Genomic DNA, 25226 nt, shown 5'->3' with positions numbered 1-25226 from the left:
GCCATTCTGTGAGCTCAAAATACCCCTGCTTGATAACAACAGGCACTGACTCATTATGGTTTTTTATTCCCTATTTACCATAACTTTATGCATACGAAATGGTCAAAAAACCATTGTGCTTAGGTGAAAAAAACAGCCTATAGAAAGAGCATGATGCAAACAACATGGGTTATTTCCAAGTTTAGGCCATTTAAACTATGTATTGTTTGGTTTTTAAATTGCATGGGCTGTTATTCAGCCTGTACGCGGCTCAGGAGGGAGGGGATGGTTTGCATGAATTGATGATCAAAGATTGTATTTTGATTTTTGGTTGAACTGTTCCTTTAACACAGCAATACCTCAACTCCATTCTCACACATACACAAAATACAATACCCTGCAGACAGAAGGAAGTCTAACATGTTTTAATCCCATCCAAACGCCCCCACAGGCCAAGCTGTGGGTGGTTCATCACAATGGACTGATCAAGCACAGATCACAATCACAGATGACTTAATTGTTTACTCACCTTGACATGGGTGTGCTCATACTCCACAATCTGACTGAGCAGTTTCTTGTGAATAGAGATGTTTGAGTCTCTCTTAGACAAAGCCGTGTCTCTCTGAAAGAAAATGTTGAAAGTTCTTATTCTTTGTATCCTTCAAACACAAGAAGATCTGCATATGGAGCGACTATTATCCCCCACAGACCTGGTTGGTGAAGAGCTTCATTATCAGGTGACATTCTCCCTGAACTTTAGACGTACTCGATCGAGGCTCCAGCTTAAACCAGGTGTCATAGCCGCCCACTGGGATCTCCTGCAAGAAGGAAACCAGCTGGATTAATGACGCCGACACACTTCCAGGGAAATCCGTCACATCGTATTCCTGGGTGGAATCTATTTGTGGTCTTTGATTTGTCATAGTCGCTTCAGACTAGTGAGACTATGAACTTTTTCCACTTTGAAAACACTCACATTCAAAGGGATGTTGAGGCATCCGAGGAAGTCGTCGACGTTCTCCTCGGAGCCTGACGATGCGGATCCGTTGGCACGCACTGACTTTGCTATTTGCTTAAAATACCTGGCGAGAAAAAGCAGAGTGCAGGGAGAGGGGAGTCTTTCTCCTCACAGGGTTGAATTCATGTCTAATTTTAAAGCCTGTAATCTACCTTTAGCTAACGATTTCATCCACCACGACAATTAGAGCATCGGCAGAATGAGTTTCATTTCCAAATGAAAGTCGGCTATGACTCAGATCTTACTTCATGTGGAAAATGGCACATTTTATGATTTCTTTTGTCCCTTGGTTGTGATTGACATGCCGGAGTTTTCATTAAACATGTCTGCTATTTATTAGTCTCTCCGTGGCCTCGGCTGAACTTTCTGTGTTTTCTGTGTGCTCAGCTTTATTGGCGCAGGGCTTTTCCTGTATGTCAGCCCTTATTTACGGTTAAAAAAACAAATACCAAATGAATCCTTAAAATGATCAAACAGGGTGGTGTCAGTAGTTTTCAAAAGACGTAGATGACGTAGGCCTCTTTATGCACAGCCGATTGAGTGACTGCTCGACTGACTCATCTGTTTGCCGCCACAACGTCAACTGGATGAATCAGTTAAAGGAAAACTTCAAAATTAAACCATCATTGTCACACAGCGGCGAGGTTTTGTCTTGTCTTGGTTTTTGTCTCGTGAACTTCCTGTTTTATTTTGAAAGTCTAATCTCCCTATCGTTCTGATTGTTTCCACCTGTTCCCCTCTCCCTCATGTGTTAAATAGTCAGTGTCTTCGTTTGTCTTGCGCCAGTGTGTCTCGTCCCTGTGTGCACCCCAGCCCTTCGTCACAGTCTTGCCTTGATAAGTATTTAAAGTTCATGTTGATTTTGTTCTGTAATCCTTGTGCCTCAAGAAGAGTGATTTTTTTTTTTTGTTTGTAAATTTTGATAGTGCTTTTCAGTTCTCGTTTTCAGAATTAGCCTTTTGTTTTCCTCCATTTTGGAGCAATTTTGTTTTCTTGTGAAGCTCAGAGTAGATAGTTAGCCTCTGTTTTCCTCCCTTTTGGAGCGTCCTTGTTTTCTTAGTCTCTTAGATCAGTTTTGTGACTTAGTCGTAGTTTTCCTCCCTTTGTGGAGCGATTTTGATTTATCAGTTTTCCTCCCTTGTGGAGCGTTTTGAATTCTCGTTTTCCTCCTTTTGGATTGATTTTGATTTCCTTGTTTTCTCTTTCCGATAGTGTAGTCAGGTTAGGTTTTATAGCCTATTCATTTGTCTCTGTCTTGAATGCCCAACAATTTCAGAATAAAAGTCTGAATTTTGATTCTGCCCTGCATCTGAGTCCTCATTCTAGTCCAGGCCTGACAATTATCTTCTAATGCAGACAGAAAGTTGAATGTTAAAAACTGACCCGACTAAGTCAGCGCGCATTGATCATAAATTGATTTGAAAAGACATTACTGACCACCCAACATGAGCTTGTGCACCCAAAGCTTTTACCGATTTCAGAGCGTAAATAACATCTTTTCATATCAATTTGGCATCTTGGGTCTTCTTGACACTCAGATTGCGCCCGACGACTTGTATGGAGCCATTTTGTGTTTTTTATTCCCGGTCGCCGTCTACTTCAGTTGTGCAGGAGAACGCCGCAACACTGTTTTGCTGTGAAGCTCCCGAAATGTCTTTTGGTCTGCAAAAACTCGCACTACTTGCGAGTAGATAATGACTGAATTTTCATATTTGTGTCAACTCTCTTTTTAATAACCAACTTGTATAAATGTGGACACAATTGCACCTTGTTGCCCTTCAGACCTTCAAAGAATTTCTTACCAGAGATGTTTCTACGACAGTTTAAATTAATACACTTAATAACATTACAGTTCACATAATTATCTTCTACCTTCCCATCCCACGAAGCCCGCTGACTTCATTGAGCTTTTTGCAGGCCTCCGCAACAGACACGTCATCATCATGATCCCTAAAGAAAAGAGGATAATTCAGCAGCTATTACAGCCTCTCATCTCCATCGAGAGCGCGTTTGCACAACAATTGACTGAGCTGAGAAGTGAAGAGGATCGACGGTGAATACCCACTGTAGTAAAATTAACTTTCTCAACTTGTACTGGAGTCAAGAGCCAGCTCTTTACATTTCAGTATACACACTGAAGGACGAACAGGATAAAACTGACAAGTATAATAATCCAAACCAGCTTCCTGGAAAAACTGATGTTTTTTGTGTTTCATGCTCACATCCGCACACAGTGTATGCATATATATTTATTTGTTATCTAAGATGCAGGAAAAAGAATTTAGATTCATCTGACATCAAGCAATCTGAATATCATGAAAAACATCAGCACGGTGACATCCAAGGTGTTTCTTACCATATGTCAAGATGTAAGAGGTCGTTGTGGACATCATCTACTTCACTGTGGAACAATAAACAACCAAAAAAAAAACAGGAAAATCGTGATTTGAACTTTCTTGTCTCTGAGTAAAAACTGACAATAAACACCTCGATGCTTTATCTTCCACACGGGTGATGACGATGCGCTGCACTGGTCACATAAATCACAGCTCTGTCCGTCAGCGTGAAACAAATGAAACTGTGAATCCTCCACATAACACACATTTCACCGCGGTCAGTTCTCTGACGGAGGTTAAAACGGCTGTACTCACAACACAAAGTGCTCGTCCCACACCGGGTTGAGAGTCTCCGGTTTGACCTCAGTCACCTGGATACACCTGGCGGGTAACACCTCCTTGGTGCTGGAGCGTTTCTCCAGCTTCTCCTTTCTCTTCCTGAAGCTGAACTTCCTCTCCTTCTTATCCTCCACCTCCCGCGGGCTCTGGCCCACCAGGATTCCCAGCATGCAGTAGGGGTCGCTATAACCTGGCAGGACGCGGGGTGACGCGAAGAAAAAGTTAATCCCACGTGTGAAACTGTTTATATGTTCTTCAAACACCATTGTATTCTGCTATATGTGTCACTGAAAAATCTTGCTGTGAAAACAATCAAAAATGTCTTATTGTACTTGTGCTTATTGGCTTGCTAATCTAAGCCTATACAAATACATAGAAAGTAACATAATGACAGATCAATGAGAAAACCCAGTAATTTCCATTTTTTTAAAATTTGTTTTTGTTGTCAGAGAAGAGCAGCTGCAGCTCCTGACCCTGAATATTCTGAAATTTTAGTTTTCTAGTTATGTCATCACGACGCAACAAAAAGTTGTGGAAACTCTTCACATTAAGGTTCCTGTAAAAAGCATTATGAACACGTTAACTGTAAGATTAAAAGCCCTTAAAATAAACTTGTAAACAGTTTTTACAGACTTCTTAAGAACATTAATGAAAGCCCCCTGTGTCCCTTAAAATTGTTTTGCTACAGCATTACAAACATATTTATTGTGTCTAACTCACTTATCATGTCACTGTTAACGTTTAAATATTCACTGCTGGTCGAACCTGCAGGCCTCGCTCACCTTGAAAAACTCAAATGCCATGACGAGCTGAGGACTACATGACGCTGGCTGACAGGAGGTGAATCGACTGACATTCAGTGGGTGAAAAAAGCTTTTCAGCATCCACATAATCACTGTCTTATTCCTATTGGTACCAGTTCCCAATGTTTTTTTGCTTACTAATAGAGACGGGCTATTTAATGCTGGAGACGTCTCACCATTCGCGTCCTTGGCCATCAGATTCTTTGCTTTCATGACGGAGACTCTCAAGGAGAAACTCGCCCGCTGTGAAGAAAGTTGAGCAAGAAAGTGAAAGTAAGCAAGGAGACGCAAAGAAACGAGGTCACGCACTGAGCCGTCACATTGCATATTCAAAAAAAATCTACTTCCATATACTGTCTTAAATTCTGCCTTTTGTGAGTCACAAGGAAGACGAACTCAATGTTCCTCTGAAGACAACATGACTAAACAGCAACTTGTTTTCACTCTGGTCTATATTTCTGTCATCAGTCTGTCATCGGGGCTCTCTGTTCTGAACGGAGATGTTTCAAAGGTCTCTGGCAGTCAAGTGAAAGTAAATAAAATCAGAGAAAATTGAGCTCTAAGGAGATACAGGTCTCACAGCCTCCATCAGCTTTGACCTCCAGCTGCCGCTCAACTGGCCCTGTTGTCACTGCATTTCCACCTCAGACTTCAAACTATCTGCGAGGGCACTAAAACACCAGCAAGAGCTGCACAACGGACGACTACAGGAAGCCTCTCGATCTGCACTTTGTGACGACCGAGGACTTCACACATAATAGATTTATTATGTGTTTTATAACAAGATAATGACCTGGACTGTACCTGCCGTTTAGCATGTTTTAGGTTCCATACAGAGTAGCTGTTGTACGGTAGACACTAATATAAGTATTTTCTAGTGTTCCCATCGGTTTCCATTGACTGTTGCATGACACCACATGACAACAAATGAGGAAGCTCTTTAAACTAGCATGAGAGCTGTACTCTGCTGAGTTTTGTGCCTTGTATCAAGGTAATGCATATACTGTTCAATCTGTATATTCTGTACAACAGAATCACATTTTTCATGCTAAAACAAAGCAAACTCGATGATCAGCTCGTTCGACTACATCAAGCAGATATTTCTGTAGAGTGGAAGAAGTATTGAACGGTAGCAGCATGAACCTCTGAAATGAAAATATTTGCATATTCATGTATTCTGAAATCGTTCATTAGGAATGAGTAGGTGCCCTTTTAAGGGTTTTAATGTGGTAATTATGCTTTTTTTCCCCTTCAGTAGTCATGTCAGACACATGTCTGCAGGGGATCTTTAGCTATTTCCATCCTGAAATGACTTTAATGGCACCAAAGACTGACTGAGAAGATTCTACGTAGAGACTATAAAAAATACATAAAAGTCTACAATAGGGCAACACCGCGCCGGAGTGGTTAACCCGCTATCGCACGGCCTTTTCCCCACCATCAAACACACACAAAGCACACTACGTTCATTCTACAGTCGGTGACCAATAGCTAAGAAGTGGAGTCGATCCCCGGGCCCGTGCACCGCCCACTGCTCCGCCAGGACGGGTTGAACGCAGAGTTTTACCTTGTTGTACATTGTATGATATGTGAGATCAATAAAGGTTTTCCCTCTTCCTAATAGAACATCATGAATGGAAAGTTTACATAAACTTGACACAAATACTGGTTCACTCCTTCAATATCTTTATAAAAAGTACATTTTTCCCTTCAATTAAGCAAATGAATATGGAAGCAAACGGATGAATAAGGACTGCCTGCTTTCACTGCCACAATCTATCTGAGGGATATTGTTCTGAATACATTTGAATTGTCAGTGACTCATGTGCAAAGTGCCTTTACCTTGGCTTCTTGAACCTTCTGGATAATGATGTCTTGTTCCTCATCGCCCATATCGAACACCTTGAAGAAATGTTCAGAAAGCGTTTGCGCTATAAAAAAAAACACCACCGAAGCTCCTACAATAAGTGATCCGCTTTAGTCAGAGCTCAGCGGGGAAATTTGAAACACGCCTGAAACAACAGGCGCCCACAAACGACACAGAAGAGGCTACCATACATAGCAAGACACTATCTGAATGGATGTTATGTCAAAGCTGAATAACAGCACACGGTGATGTTTAATCAGGTTTGAACCGAGAGCATCTGCTCGTATACCACAAGCCTGCTCACAACAAATAACACTCTCATAAGTGTTACAAAGATTTAGAGAGTACAGACAGATAGATAGATAGATAGATAGATAGACAGACAGATAGATAGACAGATAGATAGATACCTTCATCAAGTAAGCAAACAGCTCTTCGTCGCTCTTCACATGCTCCGATGAAGGCACTCCCACCCGGTTGACCACGGTGTACACAGCTTCCTCATAAAGCAGGTCGAGCTACATGGAAACACACTTAATAACAACCCTTCAAAAAACAAAATGTTCTTTTTGCCCGCGTGCTTCTTTATTTTTGCTCTGCTGCACATCAAAAGCAGGGAGAAAAAAAGAAAAAAACTGCATTCTGTTATTGTGACTTTTAAGATTTAATTCCTGCTGAGACACGACAGAAGACAGTAAAAGCTGAGGCGACTCACCTCTGTCCTGCTGATTCTGTCGGGGATAAAGGACTGGTCCACATGCTCCTGCGGTGGAGGCACCGTGCAGGCCCCTCTTTGGCACTGCGAGGGGACAGAAACAGTTCAGTCCAAAAAAAAAATAAAATATACAAAGCCTTTCTTAAGGCTGTGTAGACTGAGAACTGCATAGAGGAGGTCACAGAAATGTATTATGTATTAAACGTAACATCTCCACAGATTTTTTAGGACCCAAGACACACAAAGCGGACATCGAACAGCTAGTTGTGACAAAGGCTGACTGTTGTTTCTCCTGTGTCGCAGCCAAAGAGCTGCACTTGAACACATCGTGAACACTAGAGCCACTGGCCAACTGAGAGAGAGGAAATCTAAAACCTCATGACGGAGGATACACAAACAGTTATTATGATACAGCAGTGGTTTTTTTTGTTAATAACACTCATCTGGAAATGGTGATTGAATGTCGTAAAGTATATTTCCACGGCTGCTGCCTTCATTGCCACCTCATAAGCCGAATTCAGAGGACTCGTTCCAAATGTAGACGTCCACAATAAGGAATATAAAGCCGGAGATTTAAGTTCTGGGAAGATAGCGTTGTGTCTTCTCGTCTCTACTACATGTTTCAATGACGACTCTTTTTTTCTCCCCCTTCTTACAGCAATTTGGACAGAAGGACATCAGTAGCTCTCAGCAGAGATGTTAACACAGCACCGTTGCCTTGTTAGCGGTATCAGCAGAAGGAGCTGAACACCGCCACCAACAGCAGCTTGTCACAGCTGAGCTCCCAGTCTTCTGAGCGCCCGACTCACCCCGGCCCTTCTGTCTACAAACGTCACATCGGCCACCACAGCGGGCTGAATGACGGCGCTGAGGCCCTCTAGCTTCACGAACATGCTTCAAATGTGTAACAGATGGAAAGGTGGAAGGTTTGGGGCGTGGGTTACCTCAGCCTGGGCGGCCCGCAGCATGTTCTCCTGTTTCTGAAGGACGGCATTCACGCGCTCAAAGAACTCCACGCTCTCCTCGGAAATCCTGCCGAGACGGGGAAACAGATTGGCGATTAATCTCTTAAACGGAGATGAAGTGAGAGGGAAATACGCCAATTGTGGGGGGAGGAAGGGAGGTGAAATGCATGTTATGTTATGGTAAACAGATACGTCCTCTCATCTGTCATGACTAAAAAACAAAGTGGGATTCGGTGACACTGATGGGATCATGTTTCCACTTCATGTTCAACTGCTGGACTCGGTCGCCTGCAGCTCAGCTCCTTATTCGCAATCAAATGCAGCCTAATCTCATACGCTGAAAAGCAAAAGCAACCCCGGACGCAAGCTCTCAGCCATCCAACATGTCTGCACCCTGCATGAACCATGTTGATCTACTATGATTAGCGGTGCTGTGTGCAAAATGCAAATGATGTTTTCTGTTTCCTCCAGGTGTAAGTGGATCCCCGGACTCCCCGCTGGCCCCAGTTGTCATGGTGATGGAGGCACATTCAGGCAGGGAAGGGCCGAACACCTTGGGATTTCCCCCCACCACCCCACCACCCATCGCCCCAACCTCTCGCTCTCATCCTTCCCTGATCTGTCAGCAGGGCATCTTCCTCCCAACAGCCACGCCGTCTGCCTCCTCACCGCCACCTCTTCCAGCCTCTGTCTCCCTACAACGTCAAATCATACCGAGGAGCCGTCCGCAGAGGCCCTGTCACGCTCCTTTATTAGCGTCATCACATCACAGCGGGCGTGTGGCAGCCTATCCCAGCACCCACTGGCTCTCTTCGTGGCGGGGGAGCGGATGGCAACCCCTGAGGTATTGATGAGGACTAATGGCAGCCACGCTGGGAGAGCCGGCCTGGTTTCCACCGGCCTGAAACCCAGTAAAACCTGAAAAGGTGATTCAGTTAAAATGATTGAAACCTTTAATCAATACGAGATTAGGGTAGTTAATCTCTGCTTGGTGAAAATTGCAGCAGTAACAAGCGCGCGCCCCCGCTGTCTTGCTTTTTAGTAGGGCTGCGATTATTTTCTCTACAACTCCACTGAATGAAGAAAACAGTACAAAGTCCTTTTCGCAGCTTCACAAAGCCGACATCATTAACAGGTATCCGCAAATACAAATACAATCTGTACAACGTGCTGGCATCTGCACACAACATAACACTGATAGTGTTATTTGTTTTCAAGCTAACATAAAATATAGATTGCTGTTGGAATTAAGAGGATAAAAAGAGACCAGCCTCCAACGATGCGCCTTTTATCCGCCATGAAAGCTCCATAGATGTGTTTTTTCCAACAGAACTGCATATAAAATGAAACATACATGGGAGCAAAAAGATGTAAAGTGAGAAATGACTGCAGGTGATGGTGTGGATTGCGCTCATCTGTGCAAAAAGACGTATAATTGATCCCGTCATTGAGTAGTCTAATCACAGTACTTCAACATAATGGGACAAAGTGACGCAATATCTTTTATACAATTAAATAATCTAATGTGTTACAATTGCTGAATTCACAAGAAGGGACAACTAATCAAATAAATGTTGTAGACAGGTTTATAAAGTCACTACTCACAACTCACAAACTCTGTGATTTTTTAAGGGGAGTCTGGGGCTGATGTGCCGCCATCTTGCCGCCAAAACCCACATGCAGCTTTGCGCGGGAGGACAGACATCCGATCGCAATGAAGGTAACGACAACACATTGATAAATACCAGGCGTGAAAGTGTCTACAGGGAACATATCCAGACACACGTTCCGATTTTAATATCAAGTGTAACTGCTTGTTTTGTCGGACCAACAGTCCAAAAGCTGAACAAATTTAGCATAATGTCACAAGAAACTGAAAAGAAAACAGCAGTACGCTTATTCTAAAAGTAGGAACCAGTGACTTTCAGCTATTCTAACTTAAAAAATGGGTTCTGAAATCAAAATTCCTGTAATTGACTGATCCAAAAACCAATTCTTGGACTTGTATTAGGACAAAAGTATTGTTTTTAACCTTTCATTTGTTATTACAAGAAGCACAACGAGGAAAGGCCTTCAGCTTTCAGCCACATGGTGTGTTTGTTGATTTTTTCCAAATACCGATCAAAAACAGAGTTGTGTTTCTAATCTAAAACCACTCCATCAGTGTTTGAAAGCTTGCAACCATAAATCCAGAATCTACAATCAGTGAATGACTCCGCAAACGAAGCCTGTTGCTGCTGACAAGAGACGAGGGGGCTTTGTTTGTTCTTTTTTTGGGAGCTTACAGTTCTCATTTGCACATATAGTGCAAATAAGCTCCATTTGATTCTAATACTTGAGAGACACTCAATTCTCTCCACATCCATCTCCCATCATCCAGGGCATTCTCCCATGCAGAAATCTGTCCCATCTTCTGTCAGTCAAGCAAACAGCTCGAGGATTCGTCCCGACAGTCTGGGATCTTTTGTTGGGAGCTCGGGGGACGACGTGTTCATGAGCAGAAATAAAATCCAGTCCATTCTGATTGGATACATCTAAAGAAAAAAAAAAAAGAAAAAAAAAAGATGGTGCTGATATCTTTCACCCTCTCTCTCTCTCTCTTACACACACACACACACACACACACACACACGCACACATACATGCCACCAGAATAACAAACTGATTTGATGTTGCTAGGAAACAGGTTCATTTTTTTTCTTTCTATCTTTCTTTCTTTCTTTCATTTTTTATTTTATTTTTTTTTAAACTGTCATTTCATTCCTGTTTATTCCCAGTATTCATTCAGTTGTGTTTTACCCGTCTGGAGAGTAAATAAAAAGGAAAACATAAATAAAAAAAAAAAACGCGAACACTCTGAACTTCTTCTCGCTGCCCGTTCGGACGCGGCTTATCGGGAGTGTGACGGTGACAGCGAACCCTCGCTTCCAAACTTCAACATCATGTGACAGAGCACACATAATGATTAACAGAGCGGGCATCACTGTTGTCTGCGGCATGAAAGACAATGTGACGTCTGTATACATACATTCCACTGAAATAGGATGGTTTTTAAACATCTGATCCATCGCGCTTGTGGCTGCTATCGGCGCCGAGGATCTCCACGACAAGGATCCCCTCTCAAACACTTCACGCAAGACGCCTTGTTTTACTCTAATTACACATTTGATTAGGCAGCTAAACACTACAGGTGAAAAGGCCGGAGACGTGACTGCAACAGCTCTGATAGGATCTCTCTGTTCACTGAGTCTCCCAACTAGAAGCCTTGACAGTAGCCGGCTGTTTGGTGAATATGATACAACATATTGTGGATATTTCTCCCTATTGAATGGACAGCATGTCTGTAACTAATGACCATAACTGCATGCATCAGAGGGTTTAAAAGATAAGGCTGATGATGTATTTCCCATACTGGCAACAAAACTCGCTGAAAAAAACAAAATCAATCAACCTGAATGAATTGATCTCGCTCACAAGTAAAGCCCGATGTCATTCTGTGCCACGGAGCTGCATTGGTGCCCGTAGACTATTAAAAACACTTTAATGAGTCGCACTCACGTTCGACATGTTCCCTCGTTATAAACAACTGACAACCCCGCGCTCTGCCGTCGTCAGTGGGCTTCCTTTTCTTTGCAGCGTGCGGTTTTTCACAATTATTTCATCTGTGCGACCATTACCTGAGGACAGCGACCAGGGGGAGAGCGATGCCTCTTCCTGCTGTGGTTACGCAACGGCAGACTCGCTTCCTTTGTGCCGTAATGACACCTTCATTTTCTCTGGGGAAAAAAAAAAATCGAGCCTGGTGTCAGACCGAGTATAACGCGCTGAAAGAGAGGTTCGTGGGGAGGCAATCTGTAAGCAGATGGTGAGACTTTTTCAACAGCGATTACTCAGTGCAGTCACCGTGCTTTAGTAAGTCAAAGTCAAAAAGCTGTTCACTGCCAGGCTAAAGTCACACATACGACACTGAATCTTGGATCGGCACCACCAACATGTCACCTGATCTTAAACATTTGTATTCATTTGGTGTTTGCGTGTGTGTGTGTGCATTTATTTATTTTTTTTGCAGGTTGTCGTTTAGTTTAACTTCTCTGAAATCGAATGATGGTTAAAATGTCCCAATCTCGGAAGGAAAATCCCATCTTTGGTGGAACTCTGCAAAAAAGCCTTTCACTCCACATGTGGTGGCCTCGGTTTGAGTGTCAGGGATTATCCTTCCCATTCCAACAGGGGAGCCCACTCGAAGGTAGCGGGCCTAATGAGCGACTGTAAATATTCTTCCTCCCTGAAGAATCATCGAAGACAAGCTGCTAACAGAGCTCGGCTAATTCAGCGATGAACACATTTAATATCCTATCGATTCTTCACAATACAAGCTCTTTGTCATTTGGCTAATTTAAAGCTTTTATTATGAAGCGGCAAAACAGGAGGGAATCTTTCAGTTAGAAGATACACAAGTGAAAAGACTTTAAAAAACGTCTTTGTCTAGTTGGGACTGAGTGCCACAGACGGGCTTGATCCACTAGTAAATATCGAGAGACGGAATTCATTTTGGTAGTTTTAGTTGATTTACGGAGAACAATAAAAATGCAGAGTAACACCGGCCTTATCTCTTAAATGTATATTGTGTCTGTCAGTAATTACTGTACTGGCATGGCTCATTTAAGTTCTCTGTTTACAGTCGTTCTAAACCGACTGTGTTATTCTTGCATTAATTAAAAAATGGACTCTACAGTGACACTGAGGCAAATTCATTAATGACCCTGTGGCGAGCTCACGATTAAAAGTACGCCGCGGTCCACCGCTGTGGAGTGAAGTAAGTGAAATAAGCAAACAGCGATAAACCAAAATGTGCATTTAAATGTAAATCCCTGCTTGCTCGGTGCTGCATTACACTCCGTCCAGCTCGTCTCTGACGCTGCCTCGTGCACTTCCACAGGCTTTAACAACCTGCTCGCTCACTGTGGGGGTAAAACCATAATTTGCTCGACTGAATTAAAACGTTCACCTCCCTCGCGCTACTCTCAGCTCTGGCAGCCGACTGGACTACTAGGTCAACAACTGCGGACGGAGCAGACCAAATCCACCCGGCCTCATTTGCAAATTCTCAATTAAAGCGAGAGTGCAGGCAGGGCAGCGGCAGCCTGAATGGATAACAAAGATCAGCGGCCTGCCTCTAATGATGAGCACTCCGGGTATGCGCACGGCTGAGGCTCAGTGGGAAGGCTGCAGCACCGGGGAGGTGGCGAGGGAAATGAGAAGAAGGTGAGATACTGACTGTTCAAATCAGTCTCTAATGAAGGACTCAAACAGGGACCTACTGGGCCAGATGTTGCAAAGACTGTGTAAAAAAAACTAGATGAAAATGTTAATTTGATAAAGCATATGAAGAATATGATGAATAAAAACGTGCATGCGCTCTGTGGGAACAGAATTACTCTCGTCAATCCTTAATCGATCAGTGTTCCACACAGCGTCTGAGGTTATCTTCCATGTTAAAAATAGACATGGTCGTCATTACAAGTATAAGTTCACGTCCTGGCAGCAGCCTGCGTGTAGGTTGCTATAGAAACCTCAGGTTCATACTATTAATTCTGGCTTCAGATGAAGCTTCAAAACAAGGCTGGAAAAAAAAATAATAAAATCTGACGATTTCACCTGTGGCACTTTGGCAGGCGAGGAAAAGACAACGCCGGACAGGAGAAGATGGCGGGAGAGATCAGACGAGATCAAGACCAAAATACCAAACCCACTTAGATCCTGTTTGTGAACACAGTGCTGACGAACACATGAATCAATACATTATACTACATTATGTGAGAAACCTGAAAACATACACATAACACAGAAAATTTAAAAAAAGAGCAATAAATCTGCAGCACAGAAAGGCTGAAATAACTAATGACACATCTTCAAATTCCCAGCTGGGATCTATTTATTTTCTGGATTGCGTGTTTGGAAGTCCCTCTTGATTAACTCTCTAAAATGCGTGAAACTGCTGAAAGATACCCAACGCAACACTCAAGGCACTCGAGGCGCTATAACTTTCATGTATGGATTCAGAAACAGAACACATGCAGACGGAAGCTAAAACATAAGGCGATATGCTGTCTGATTTAACACTCACATGCTCGGAGGAGACACGTGGACGTCAGAACCGTGTCGTGTAAACGGATATGCAAGAAAAGTAGCTTGTGCTCAGAGTCAGAGCCTGACTGTGCATGTAATAGTGCGGTTGATGTTTCCTTTGGGGGCGAGGCGGCTCGTGCGGGGGGGCGCTCACAGCAAGTCACAACTCTGGAACAAATGTCAACCACGATAAAAAAATACGCTCGCTGTTGACAAGAAATGATGGCCTGTGGCTCCGGCTTGGACGGCGAGTGGAGAACAAATAAATAACAACCATGATTTGCTGCTTATGAGCTTGTGCTGTTTACGTAAAGGCTGTCATTATCCTCCCAAGCTACACTGACTGCTATTCAAATTTCCCCCTATAAAAAGACTCTCATTATAGAAGCTATTACTTGTTCTAATGGGCAACAATCAGACGAATATTAACTGTATTTAGAAACGATCTTTCTAGACAGAGTGATACATCAGTAAACCGGCCTGCCTACTGAGGGAGTCCAAAACAAAAAAGCAGGGAACGCATCACAGCCCTACTTCTAATACGAAAAGACACAAAGTTCAAGCTACACAAGCTTCACTTTAAATGTTCAACATCACTTTGCTATCATGAGGTAAACTATGAAGGTAGAAAGAGTCATAAAACAACCCGATCTCCAGAATAAAGGTCGGCAATGTATGTTTCTGCAAACCAGGGATACGTCAAAACTTCATGTTTATGTTTATGCTGTGGTCAATTTCCGTGGTGTGATGTTGCTGTGCTTATGATCTGGTTAGATTTAGGCACAAAACCACTTGGCAAGGCTTAGAAAAAGATCACGTTTTGGCCTAAAAACACCACAAACAGTTTCTGGAGATGTCCTGACTTCTTGGCAAAAGTATCCGTCTGTTGCACCACAAACGCGGCTGGAAATTGTCCAGAGGTCCCCTTAAAGATATCCAGTGGTTTCACACTTATTAAGGCTGAAACTCTTAACTGCGATCAATGGCTTCACTGCCACCACCATCCCCTCCACCTCCAGATATAAAGTCAAGCCCTGAATATGTAATCTAAGCGTGGTATGACAGGTTTCAGTAGATGTCAGTATGGTACGTAGGCCTATGACACATCCAAATGTGAACATGTTCCTGACGACGGGGCTGCATGGAACCCCAGAGGAGTTATTAATAACGTGTTTAAAGATGCAGCGCTGTGTACAAAGATCCCACAAGATCACCAAGTGCCGCGTGATCAAAAAGCCTTTGTAAAAACCTGGAAACCGCGCATGCGTACGCGTGCACAGCAGGGACTCACCTGCGAGGTAAGGGCTCGGGGCAGTGCGTGAGGGGGCTGCTGGCGGTGGGCGGCGGTTCCCTTCGGCTCCGCAGCGACTGGCTCCTCTGCACCTGCCTCAGCACGCTGCTCTTCAGGTCCAGCAGCGTCGTCATGATCGTTCACTGCCAGGACGGACACACAGAGAGCAGACGTCACACCCCTGAGTCAAAACACTTTAAAGTTCAGCAGCGGGATCATATTTATGAGCCGGTTGTTTCCTGAAACACAATTAGTTTGGGGGATTCTTTCAGTCTAATCAGCCGCATAATCACCTCCCCTCATTATTTAAGCATAATTATACTCTTCCCCGGCAGAAAGTGTGTTCTATTTCCGTCTGAGTCGTACCGACGCCGCAGGGTGTGAAATTTATCTCCTACGTTTTAGTCTGGTCACTTCAGAGTCAATTGACTTTTATTTTTGGGATCAGTCTTTGTACGAAATGTGCAAATGAGCCTCGGCGAGCTGAGAGCCACGAGAGCCTCATAGTAGCAATTTCACAAAAGACGACTGTGTCACTAAAACAAAACGGCAAGAAGAAAAGAGCTAAGTAAAAGTGCTGCATGCAGAAATGGTTTCTGAGTGTGTTCATTATAAACCCGGGACAGGGGAGTGTTTAGGGTTTTAGGGAGATTTTCTGGCAAAGTCGGAATAAAAATATTACGAATGATGTTTTCATTAGTGTAAAATCACACATTAGAATAAGCCTTATAATGTTTATCTACTGAGGGAGAAGTTTCTCTTCCCAGGAGGAAAAAATGTTCATTAGCTGAAGAAAGAACCACTAAAGAACACTTTCAGCTCTTAAAACTGAGTACAGATGTTTTTCACTGGACAGGTACGAGAGGGGAATAGTAAAAAAAAAAAAAAAAGTAATCTGAACAGTAACTTGTAACTAAAAGGGACAGATGTAGAGGAGTAAGAGTACTGTGCAACATCAGACACAAGGTGAAAACAGATACTGAACCCCAAACTGGTCCTGATGTGCAGGTCGGCACCTTGCATGGCAGCCACTGCCATCAGTGTATGAATGTATGAATTACTGTTAGCTGCTTTGGACAAAGGCATCTGATAAATCCCCGAAATGTAAACGTAATGAATGAGAGCCAGGCTTGCTGTTTCCAGCTGTAGATACCGACATACACAGTGTAACCGTTTCACTCACATAACTATCAGCAAGACAGCAAATTAATGTTTATCTCCCAGCATACAATCAAAATACATCTCTTCTTTCCTTCAACTACCCATCATATTTTGTAAATAAGCGTCATAAACCACCTCTAATAAAACTCTCTTCAATTTTCAAGAATGGTAACTTTTTGGTTAATCCACCTAAAACGCTATGAATTAATTCATGTGCTGATCTAGTTTTAATAACACTGACCAGATATATCAAATGGTAATATAATCACTATACATAAGAAGCAAGTTAATTCATGACTTACTCACAGACTTTACCACATGAAGGCTTTCCTCTGTGAGCGGGTCCAACAGGAGCAGGACTGCCACCGAAGCGTTCGCAGGCACACACTCAGGTATACTCACATTATCGGGACTGTGAAATCTGAATTTAGAAAAATGAGCCCATCTGGTGACCTCAGAGAGATCGGTCGCTGTGTTGCTAAGCAATTCGCTGAGACCCGGCGCCATAAAGTAAACTCTCATTTTGGCTTCATGGTGTGTTTAAAGTTTAACTGAATTACGTGACCTCATAACAATATTGTGCACTGACGGCGCTCCCCACAGAGGAAGAGCTGGAGAATAAGATAAAGCGCTCTGCTCGTGTGTATCCGCTGAAAGAGTGCCGCTCTGCGTTTTCCTCGAGTAAAAGGGTGGAGGGAAAAACGTGAAGTAAGCAAACTTCGCGGTTTCTTTGCAATAGCACAGTAATTACCTGTATATCAGCTCAGTTTGGTCCACAACACAAGGTTGGAGTTGAGTCTGCTGTCTGAGTCTGTGGGAACAGGAAGCCAGGTAGAAACTGGATACTTCATCCTCAAGAGCCGTATAATTAGGATTATTTTTAAATGTAATTCTCCTTTATGACCTTTTTTTTTTCTCACAATCAGACGCTGAACTTCATCATGTATCAGCAGTATATCTACCTGTTATTACGTTTTAATCCTTTTAATCTCAGCAGAAGGTTGGCCGTCTATAAATACCTGCGGTTCAATATCGAAGGCGGTCACTGAACCCTCGCAGGAGCAGAATACATTTATGAGCTGCCACAATTTTCAAGTACAACACAACATCTCATGCCACTGAGGCGGCGGGGCTGTGTGCATTTCATTTCGTTATTCATTCAAATGAGAGGAAAACACGAAAGTGATTCGATTGCAAGGTCGTTAATCGCATAAATGTCAGCTGCCACAAACAGATCACTCAGGAACGCTCGCACATCTGCCTGGCAACTGAGGAAGAGAGTGAAGCTGATTGTCAAATCAAAGCGACTCCCTAACTGCGTCCAATCACTTTTGTCCCTGCTTGTCCAATTTACGGCATTTTAACCGCGATGCAAGGCTGTTATAAATGGAACCAGCTCCACCTGGATGGCTTTGAGAGCCTCCGACAGTCAGCGTGCCGATGAACGGCAGTGTGGAGGGAAGAGACAGAGCACTCAAAAAGAGAGGAACAACAAGGACACAAGAGAGAGGCTTTGATTGATGGAGAAGTTGTTACAGGAGACAGATGGACGGATGCAGACAGCCAGACGCTCTTTTCAACAGTTGACAGCCAGTGTCTGTACGTCTATGTGAAAAGGAAGCAATGAACCGTGGGCCGGGGGGCTTGTTCAGAGTCTCCAGCCAGCAAAAGACACAATAGTCACCGTTATTATCCAACTGCAATCGAGGACAATTAGCTGAGTGCGCTCGTGGGGAGAGATCTGAGCTGAAGCTGCTCATTTTATAAGAAATGTTGATTCATTTTGACTCTTTTTTTTTTTTTTTTGCTTTTGGATGGCACTGCTGAAGGTTTTTCTGTTTTGAAATGACTGTGCTTACACCGAAACGGATCCAGAAAATGAAACATATTTGCCTGCGTGGCTGCTATCATTCGGTGCTCCGGGCCAATTGCAACATAGAGCGGCGTGCGGCGAGCAGTCGGCTCTTCAGCGCGGAGAATGCCAGAAATTCGTAATGCAAGTTGCATCGCTGGCCGAGCCAAAGGACAGTATGCTATCGATCTGGGAGGCTGACACCTGTTATCCACTTGGAGTGTCCACACTTTTCGCAATTAGACTGAAGTGTCGATACTCCCGCTCCGTCAGATATCATCAGTGTGGCATTTCCAATGAGAAACTGTTGGAATCCCCTCAGACGGGGATAAGGTGTCCTCTTACTTATCTATTTTCAGTCAAAGTGAATGTGTCTGTATAAACACTCAGCTAGCCGGCCCGTCGTCAACATGTCTTGTGGAATCGCCTCGTGGTCTATTGAAGAGGGAATCTGCCTCTCGTATGATGGATTTATCCTTGAATGCTTTCTGAGCGTCGCTGCCAAAAGTCTTCAGAGAGCTCTTTACATCTGACTGAATCTCAGAGTTGTTGATGCTCCGTGCTGTCAATCTCCACCGTGACTGCGCCAGAAAACATGTCACAAATACGGGAGTATAATAGCAAACTTTATTTGGTTATCCGCCCAAACAAGAGGCTCGGCTTGCACTCGGGGACCAGATTCTGGAGTCCCAAATGCTCTAAAACTGCTCAAAAAACAGCGTTGTGGTTTAGATTTGTGCGATTTAAGTCAACTGTTTTGAGACTCCCACCTCCTCGGGGTCTATGCGAGAAATCTCTGCGCCGAATGGCACTTTTGTGGCTACAGAGCTTCAGTGAGAATTTCCCGTGAATAATGCAGCTATGACGGCACCCTGGGGTGTATACGCTTTGCCGCTAGTGTCATTATCAGTCTTATAGGAGACGCAGAGAGGAGTCAAGATATCAGCCGTTGTCGGTTCCATCCCCACCTCCAAGTCACAAAAGTCACCGAGTGGGTCTCGTGTTCCCTCCTCTATGAACCGTTGCAGAATATGTACAGAAAAACTGCAATCATGGTGTCTAACCCTGACCCACATCCACACTGGTGATGACACGTTAGACACTCTAGTCCCTCCTGCTCTGTCCATACATGTTCCATTTTATATATATATATATATATATATATATATATATATATATATATATGATTTATATTGTGCATCTCTATTTTTAAAAGGAAAAACTCGATGGTTTGGAAATTATCATGACATTTCTACAGACAGCAGTGGCAAAGCAAATGTCAAGAAACCACAGAGCTTATCCAGGTTTTGGACATTTGAATCAGGTATATTCACTTTTTTTTTCTTTTTTTATATCCGTGCTACATATTTTATGAAACAGTCCAACTCAGGAAAATACAGCTGCAGCAATTACTGGATTCATTGTTTAGTCGAGTTGTTACAGTAACTAAATGTTAACATTTGCTGGTTCCATCGTCTTCAATGACAGGATTAACTGCTTCTCTTAAATGACAAGACTATGAGTTGCACGAAAACGAAGCTATTTTAAGACGTCACTCTGGGCTCTGGGAAAGTGATTTTGACATTTAATAGATTAAAACCAATTACTCAATGAATCATGGTTGTCAGGCTTTGCTTGACTGCTGAGACAACTTTGCATTTATGGGCATTTTGTCACTAAGGATCAGAGTCTCCAAGAATAGAACAGAATAGTCTTTATTGTCATTGTACAGGAGGGTACAAGGTGAGGAACCTTCCCTGCCTTTATGCTCTGCTTGCTTAGATAAAAACCCCGTTGCGCTCTCTTTGTGACATCTTTAAAAGGCTGCGCAGCTGAAATATCTGAGGCATTTGTTTCCTTCTTGCCGTTGTAAACAGGAAAAATGTTTCTCCAACTTCAGACTAACGTGTCACAGGCAGAAAATAAACAACCGTGCTCAGGCGTCACATCACATCCAGTATACATGCAAGGCTGGAAAAGGAAGGACTGCTGACAGCTAACAGGCACCGCGGAGCAGCTCCTCCCAGGTGGACTCATTTCAATTACAGGAGTGGATCTCTCCCAACTGGATTTCACTCTGTCTCAGCCGTCAACCCAAAGTGACAAAACGGGTCGACGTGCCACCGACAGTGGGGCGCCGGCTGCCAAGGAAACACTGTCAAAGCCAAGTAAATGCCTCTCTCGCTACATCGGTGCCGAAGTCGTGCCAAGGAAACACTTGCTCACCAGTGTCTCTCTCCTGAGAGAGCCAATGAGCCCGGCAGCCAAAGGCGCCTTGCTGATAGGGATGTGAGTGTCTCTATGGTAACAGCAGAGGAAAAGGGAGCTGGTAAATACAGGTAAATGGAATTCTGCGATGACGGAGAGAAAGGACCCTCGATGTTTAAATACGTCCATCTCGGCGCGGTCAAACATGGGAGCAAATTATACGGCCTCTGCGTGGTTCACACTGAGAAGTAGAGCGGTCGATAAGGCCGCGGTGGGCTGACAGACGTACACAACAACGATCACAATCCAGGTGCCGGTGAAAGACTTTCTCCCCCAGCGTTGTTTTCCCCTGCCAGTGTCAGTCACTGTTTAACCCAACAGTGTCAATCACTCATGAATAACGCCTCGACGTGACTCATGAGCTTGTTCTTCGCGACTATTGTTCCCACTTCTCGCTCCCTTGTCGCCCGTTGGATGTTTGAGACGTCAGACAGAAGAGACACAGAGAGATACAGCAGCGCATCAATACAGTTACAAGCTTTACATTCCGCTCCAGTCGGTCATTAGCCGCTTCGATCAGACGGCCTCGAGATTAGCCTTTGTGTTTTTCCTCAATAACGCACCTTTCATAAGCAATTAGTCTAGTCGTTGTCGTTCTCCAAGTGTGTGTGAGTGTGTTTGACTGTGAAAGCTCGGGAGCGACAGAGACGGAGGTGAGGATTTTATTTTCTTTTTTCCAATCGAATTCATTACGCTCCTCCCGAGGTGCCAAAGCAAAAGAGAAATATTAACGGCAATCCTTTCACGGCGACGTTGACAGTCTGTGTAATTGAGTCAAACAGGATGAGCATATTGTGACCTTCATGTTCCTCTGGACTTAATCTAACACATCAGCCTGAGGGGATACACATCCATATCATAACTGTAAGTAGATTATCCCGCGGTGTCGCCGATGATGAAAGGCATGACTGCCGTAACCTTTGAGACAGGAAACGGAGAGGCTCATCATCAGCCATCAACGCCGTCACGTGACCAATCCTGAGGGACAAACTGTATAAGCTAAACCGATCGAGCTGCCCGGTCTTTTTAACGAGCTTTTCTGCTGGATTTGATGTGGTCAAGTGTAGCCACAGCTCTGATCTATACTGTACTGCACCTGTGGATACAGCACAATCTATAATCCGGCAGGCTGTGGCCCCGGAGAGAAACACAGCACACCCAGCCAGTGGATTCTCAAAAAGCTCCCGGTGTCTGTGTTGTGAAGGCACATGACAGGCACTCTGGCTTGGAAATTGATTGCCAGAAAAAATCCCAGGAATTGACGGTTGGGGTGGGGTGGGGAGGTGGGGGTGGCTTTTGTGAAAAGGGGTTAGGGCGTCTGCACCACAGCCAGGCGGCAGAAATCACTGACAGCCACGCACCAAATATAAAACTTAAACAATGGTGCAGTTCCTCACTTATTGTACCGGCGGATGATAATACGTCCTTTGTCGCCCTGAAAACAATCACTCCAGCAGCAACGCCGCTCTCCAAAATAGCAGCCTAGCATTGAGGTCTGCGAGGGGGGAACAACGCCACCTTCACAGTTTACGCAACACAATGTGCTACAATGCAAAGTGCGCTCTGAAAGTCTTACAACTGCTCGCGCACGCTGTAATTAATGACGACTTCCGACCAGCACAACGGAACGCTCTATCAGTACGTCATTAACATAACCTCTTTATGAGTGTCACTGTGAGTGTGTGGGGAAAAGGAAAACACTGGAGGAGCTGCCTTTTTAATAAAAAATGGTTTTCTTATAGACAAATTTTATTAAACAATGACCACTGATCTACTGTGTGAGGAGAAGAAGAGATAATGATTAATTAATGATGACTAATGGACTCACAACGATTAGTTGAAAGTGGAGTTATGACCTGCAGCGGGGTGGCTTCTTAAGAAAAAGGGAAGAGAAAGCCACACAGAGTCACACTTCATTTGCGTCACGCCGCAGCGAATAATGAAACATAGTCCTGTTTTATTACCCTTTTAATCAGCGACACGTTTAATCATCGCCAGTATTAAAAGCACAGGTAAATTACAGACTCAGAATTGCTGCGGCTGTCACTGGGGGGGGGGGGGGGGGGAGATGATTGTGTGTGTGAGAAAGAGTGAGAGATAGAGCTCACTCCAAAGTACATTATTGATTTATACGCAGCAGGAGGCTCAGCACACCGCTAAAGGGGTTAAAATCACATCAGGATCAAGAGGTCTGAACCTGTCCTGCTCTCACCTGGAGACCAGAGAGGAGCACAATCTCCAACACGAGCCGGCGAATGTTCCAACAAGTGTTTGCAGCCAGTGTACATGAGTGCATCAGCACGTCGTCCTCGTGAAATTCATGCTTTATCTGATGTGATGCTGCTTCCGATGCACCTTTATATGTGTGTGTGTTGCCTGTACGTGTTGGTGTTTGGGTTGTTGATGGGTGTGCGAGGGTCTCTGGCTTTTAGAAACGTCCAGAGTAAATGTTACATAACAGGAGCAACAGCAGAGGATTCACACAAAAAATGGTAAAATCTCATGAAACCATCCAACCACGGCCACCTGGGAAGTTCAGGTGAAGCTTTTATTTATTTATTTATTTTGCTGAATGGATTTCCAGAATCTTCCTAAATCTGGTTTCACACAGACAACTTGAACTAGTCGTCAGGTCTTTAACATCTTTATTATGACCAGAAGGTGAACTTTTGGCCACAGACACAGTAAAACACTTAAAATGTTCCTTTTCACCAAAAGTGGACTAAATCTGATTGATGACTTTTAAATCCTCATTATAAACTCATTCACACATTGATATCATCTGTGCATAAACAGAACTTTATCCTATGTCCAAAAAAAAGCCTAATTTCATATGATTTAAAATTCTGATCAACAGGTGCCAATCAGCCAGCCTCCTCAGTGATGACAGTATGAGCAGCTAAACAAGATGCATGTATTTGTTTGAATCATTCTCATGAAAAGATGTCATTTTTTCACGCTGTTAAATGATAAAAAAAATCCAGTTTACCTGTGTCTCCAGACAGTTTCCCAGTGACAAATCTTTTCTGTGCTGCGTGTGTCAGAGTTGCTCCGCTCTCTGCAGCAGGACGCTGTTTTCCTCTGAACGTCACAATCAACTTCACACAAAACAACGTTTGGATATTTTTCCTGTGACAGACGACAGACAAAAGCTCATTTTGGTCCTTCGAAATGCTTCCTGAGCTCTCGCTCCACCGATGCTCACCCAAATATGGCCAGAGGAAGTGCGACGACACTTCACAGCCCCTCGACTAGTGTCGGAAATATCGCACTCGCGCGTTGAGCGCACGACACAGGAAAGGTTGAGGCGATGTAAAATCGAAACTGAATTTCTTACAGCGCACAGATTTGAATTCTGTCCATAAGATGAACAATAATAATTACACCAGATGGCCAACAGATGATTAGGAAGGACTGGATTTACTTAAGCTTTATTTTTCATTAATCAATGTCAATATTTGTAAAGACTTAAAAGATTAAAAAGATAATCCTTCCAGAGGGAAATATGGTTGAGAAGCAGCAGAGGGACAGAAATAAGTACAGATAAAAAGAGAATTTAACAGATTGAATAGTAAAAAAAAAAGTTTATGTAATACAAAACTCAAGCCCATATTTAAACTGCAATTTGTTGATACATACACAGTACAACATGACTGGTACATTAAAAATAAAGAATGTGCAAATATGTGCACTTTAAAATATTCTTAAGATGTGTGCATTACTTTCCTTATAATATGTGACATACCTTGGTGTTTCTGTTTTAATTCACTTAAGTCACTTTCATGACTTTGCATCAATCCCATTATCCTATTTATTTTTTATCATTTCAATCTGAAGTATTCTTTTAACAAGGTATTTTATTCTGCATTATTTTTCCTTTGCATGTCCCCCTATTCATTTCCACCAGCTTGATTATTTCTGTATTTTAATTTTTGTATCTTTAACTGTTTCAGTCCTCCATAGTTTTGCACTCAGTTGCATTTATTTGAGCCTCAATTCCTCAACAAGTAAGAGAGTAAACACATTTCTCCTCCCCCCTCTTGGTTGCTTGATGCAGACGATCATCACCTCCAACCACATGCGCTTGAATGAAAAGAAACGGCGGAGTTTACGGTTTGCACCTGAAGGCATCACCTGACTGTTGCTGAGGGATGTCGCCGAGAAGAATCTGAGCTCCAGCAGGGACCAGGTTCAGCTGTCAGTCATCCACTTCCACTTTGTTCTGCCTAATGAGCTCATCCAGTGCTTTAATGAGGTTACATCGAAACGAACCTTTCAGGGTCTGAGAGCGTAAGTCGGCAACTCGGGAGACCGAAGATCCACCACAAAAGGTCTCAGTGTCAGGCTTTAAAAGATAAATACACAAACAGACAAAGCAGTTTCCCCCTTTTATCACAATGTTACAACATGCAAATATTACACTGACTGCTGGCCAATGAAATATAACTTCTTACTGACAATGGTTGGCTCTTCACTTTACGTTTATAATGTACTAAAATCACC

At 43.4% G+C, this 25226-nt stretch overlaps 1 protein-coding gene across 1 annotated transcript in view; it reads right to left on the bottom strand.

Moving 5' to 3' along the window:
* baiap3 (BAI1 associated protein 3) overlaps positions 1–23949 on the bottom strand; it is a 34535-nt gene extending 10586 nt beyond the window's left edge. The window contains exons 1-13 of the mRNA XM_030408468.1: positions 23713–23949; positions 15443–15585; positions 8002–8089; positions 7058–7141; positions 6753–6860; positions 6318–6377; positions 4652–4718; positions 3649–3862; positions 3354–3398; positions 2870–2947; positions 956–1061; positions 690–797; positions 509–601 (exon numbers count right to left, since the gene is read on the bottom strand). Coding sequence (XP_030264328.1) covers positions 509–601; positions 690–797; positions 956–1061; positions 2870–2947; positions 3354–3398; positions 3649–3862; positions 4652–4718; positions 6318–6377; positions 6753–6860; positions 7058–7141; positions 8002–8089; positions 15443–15576 — 1185 coding nt within the window. The 5' untranslated portion in view covers positions 15577–15585; positions 23713–23949. The remainder of the gene's footprint in view (positions 1–508; positions 602–689; positions 798–955; positions 1062–2869; positions 2948–3353; positions 3399–3648; positions 3863–4651; positions 4719–6317; positions 6378–6752; positions 6861–7057; positions 7142–8001; positions 8090–15442; positions 15586–23712) is intronic.
* Between the last annotated feature and the right edge of the window lie 1277 nt (positions 23950–25226).

This window comes from Sparus aurata, chromosome 23, assembly GCF_900880675.1.
Source record: "Sparus aurata chromosome 23, fSpaAur1.1, whole genome shotgun sequence".
NCBI classification, from domain to species: Eukaryota; Metazoa; Chordata; class Actinopteri; order Spariformes; family Sparidae; genus Sparus; species Sparus aurata.
The sequence above is the reverse complement of the archived record's forward strand: the minus strand, read 5'-3'. Positions and strand labels throughout refer to the sequence as shown.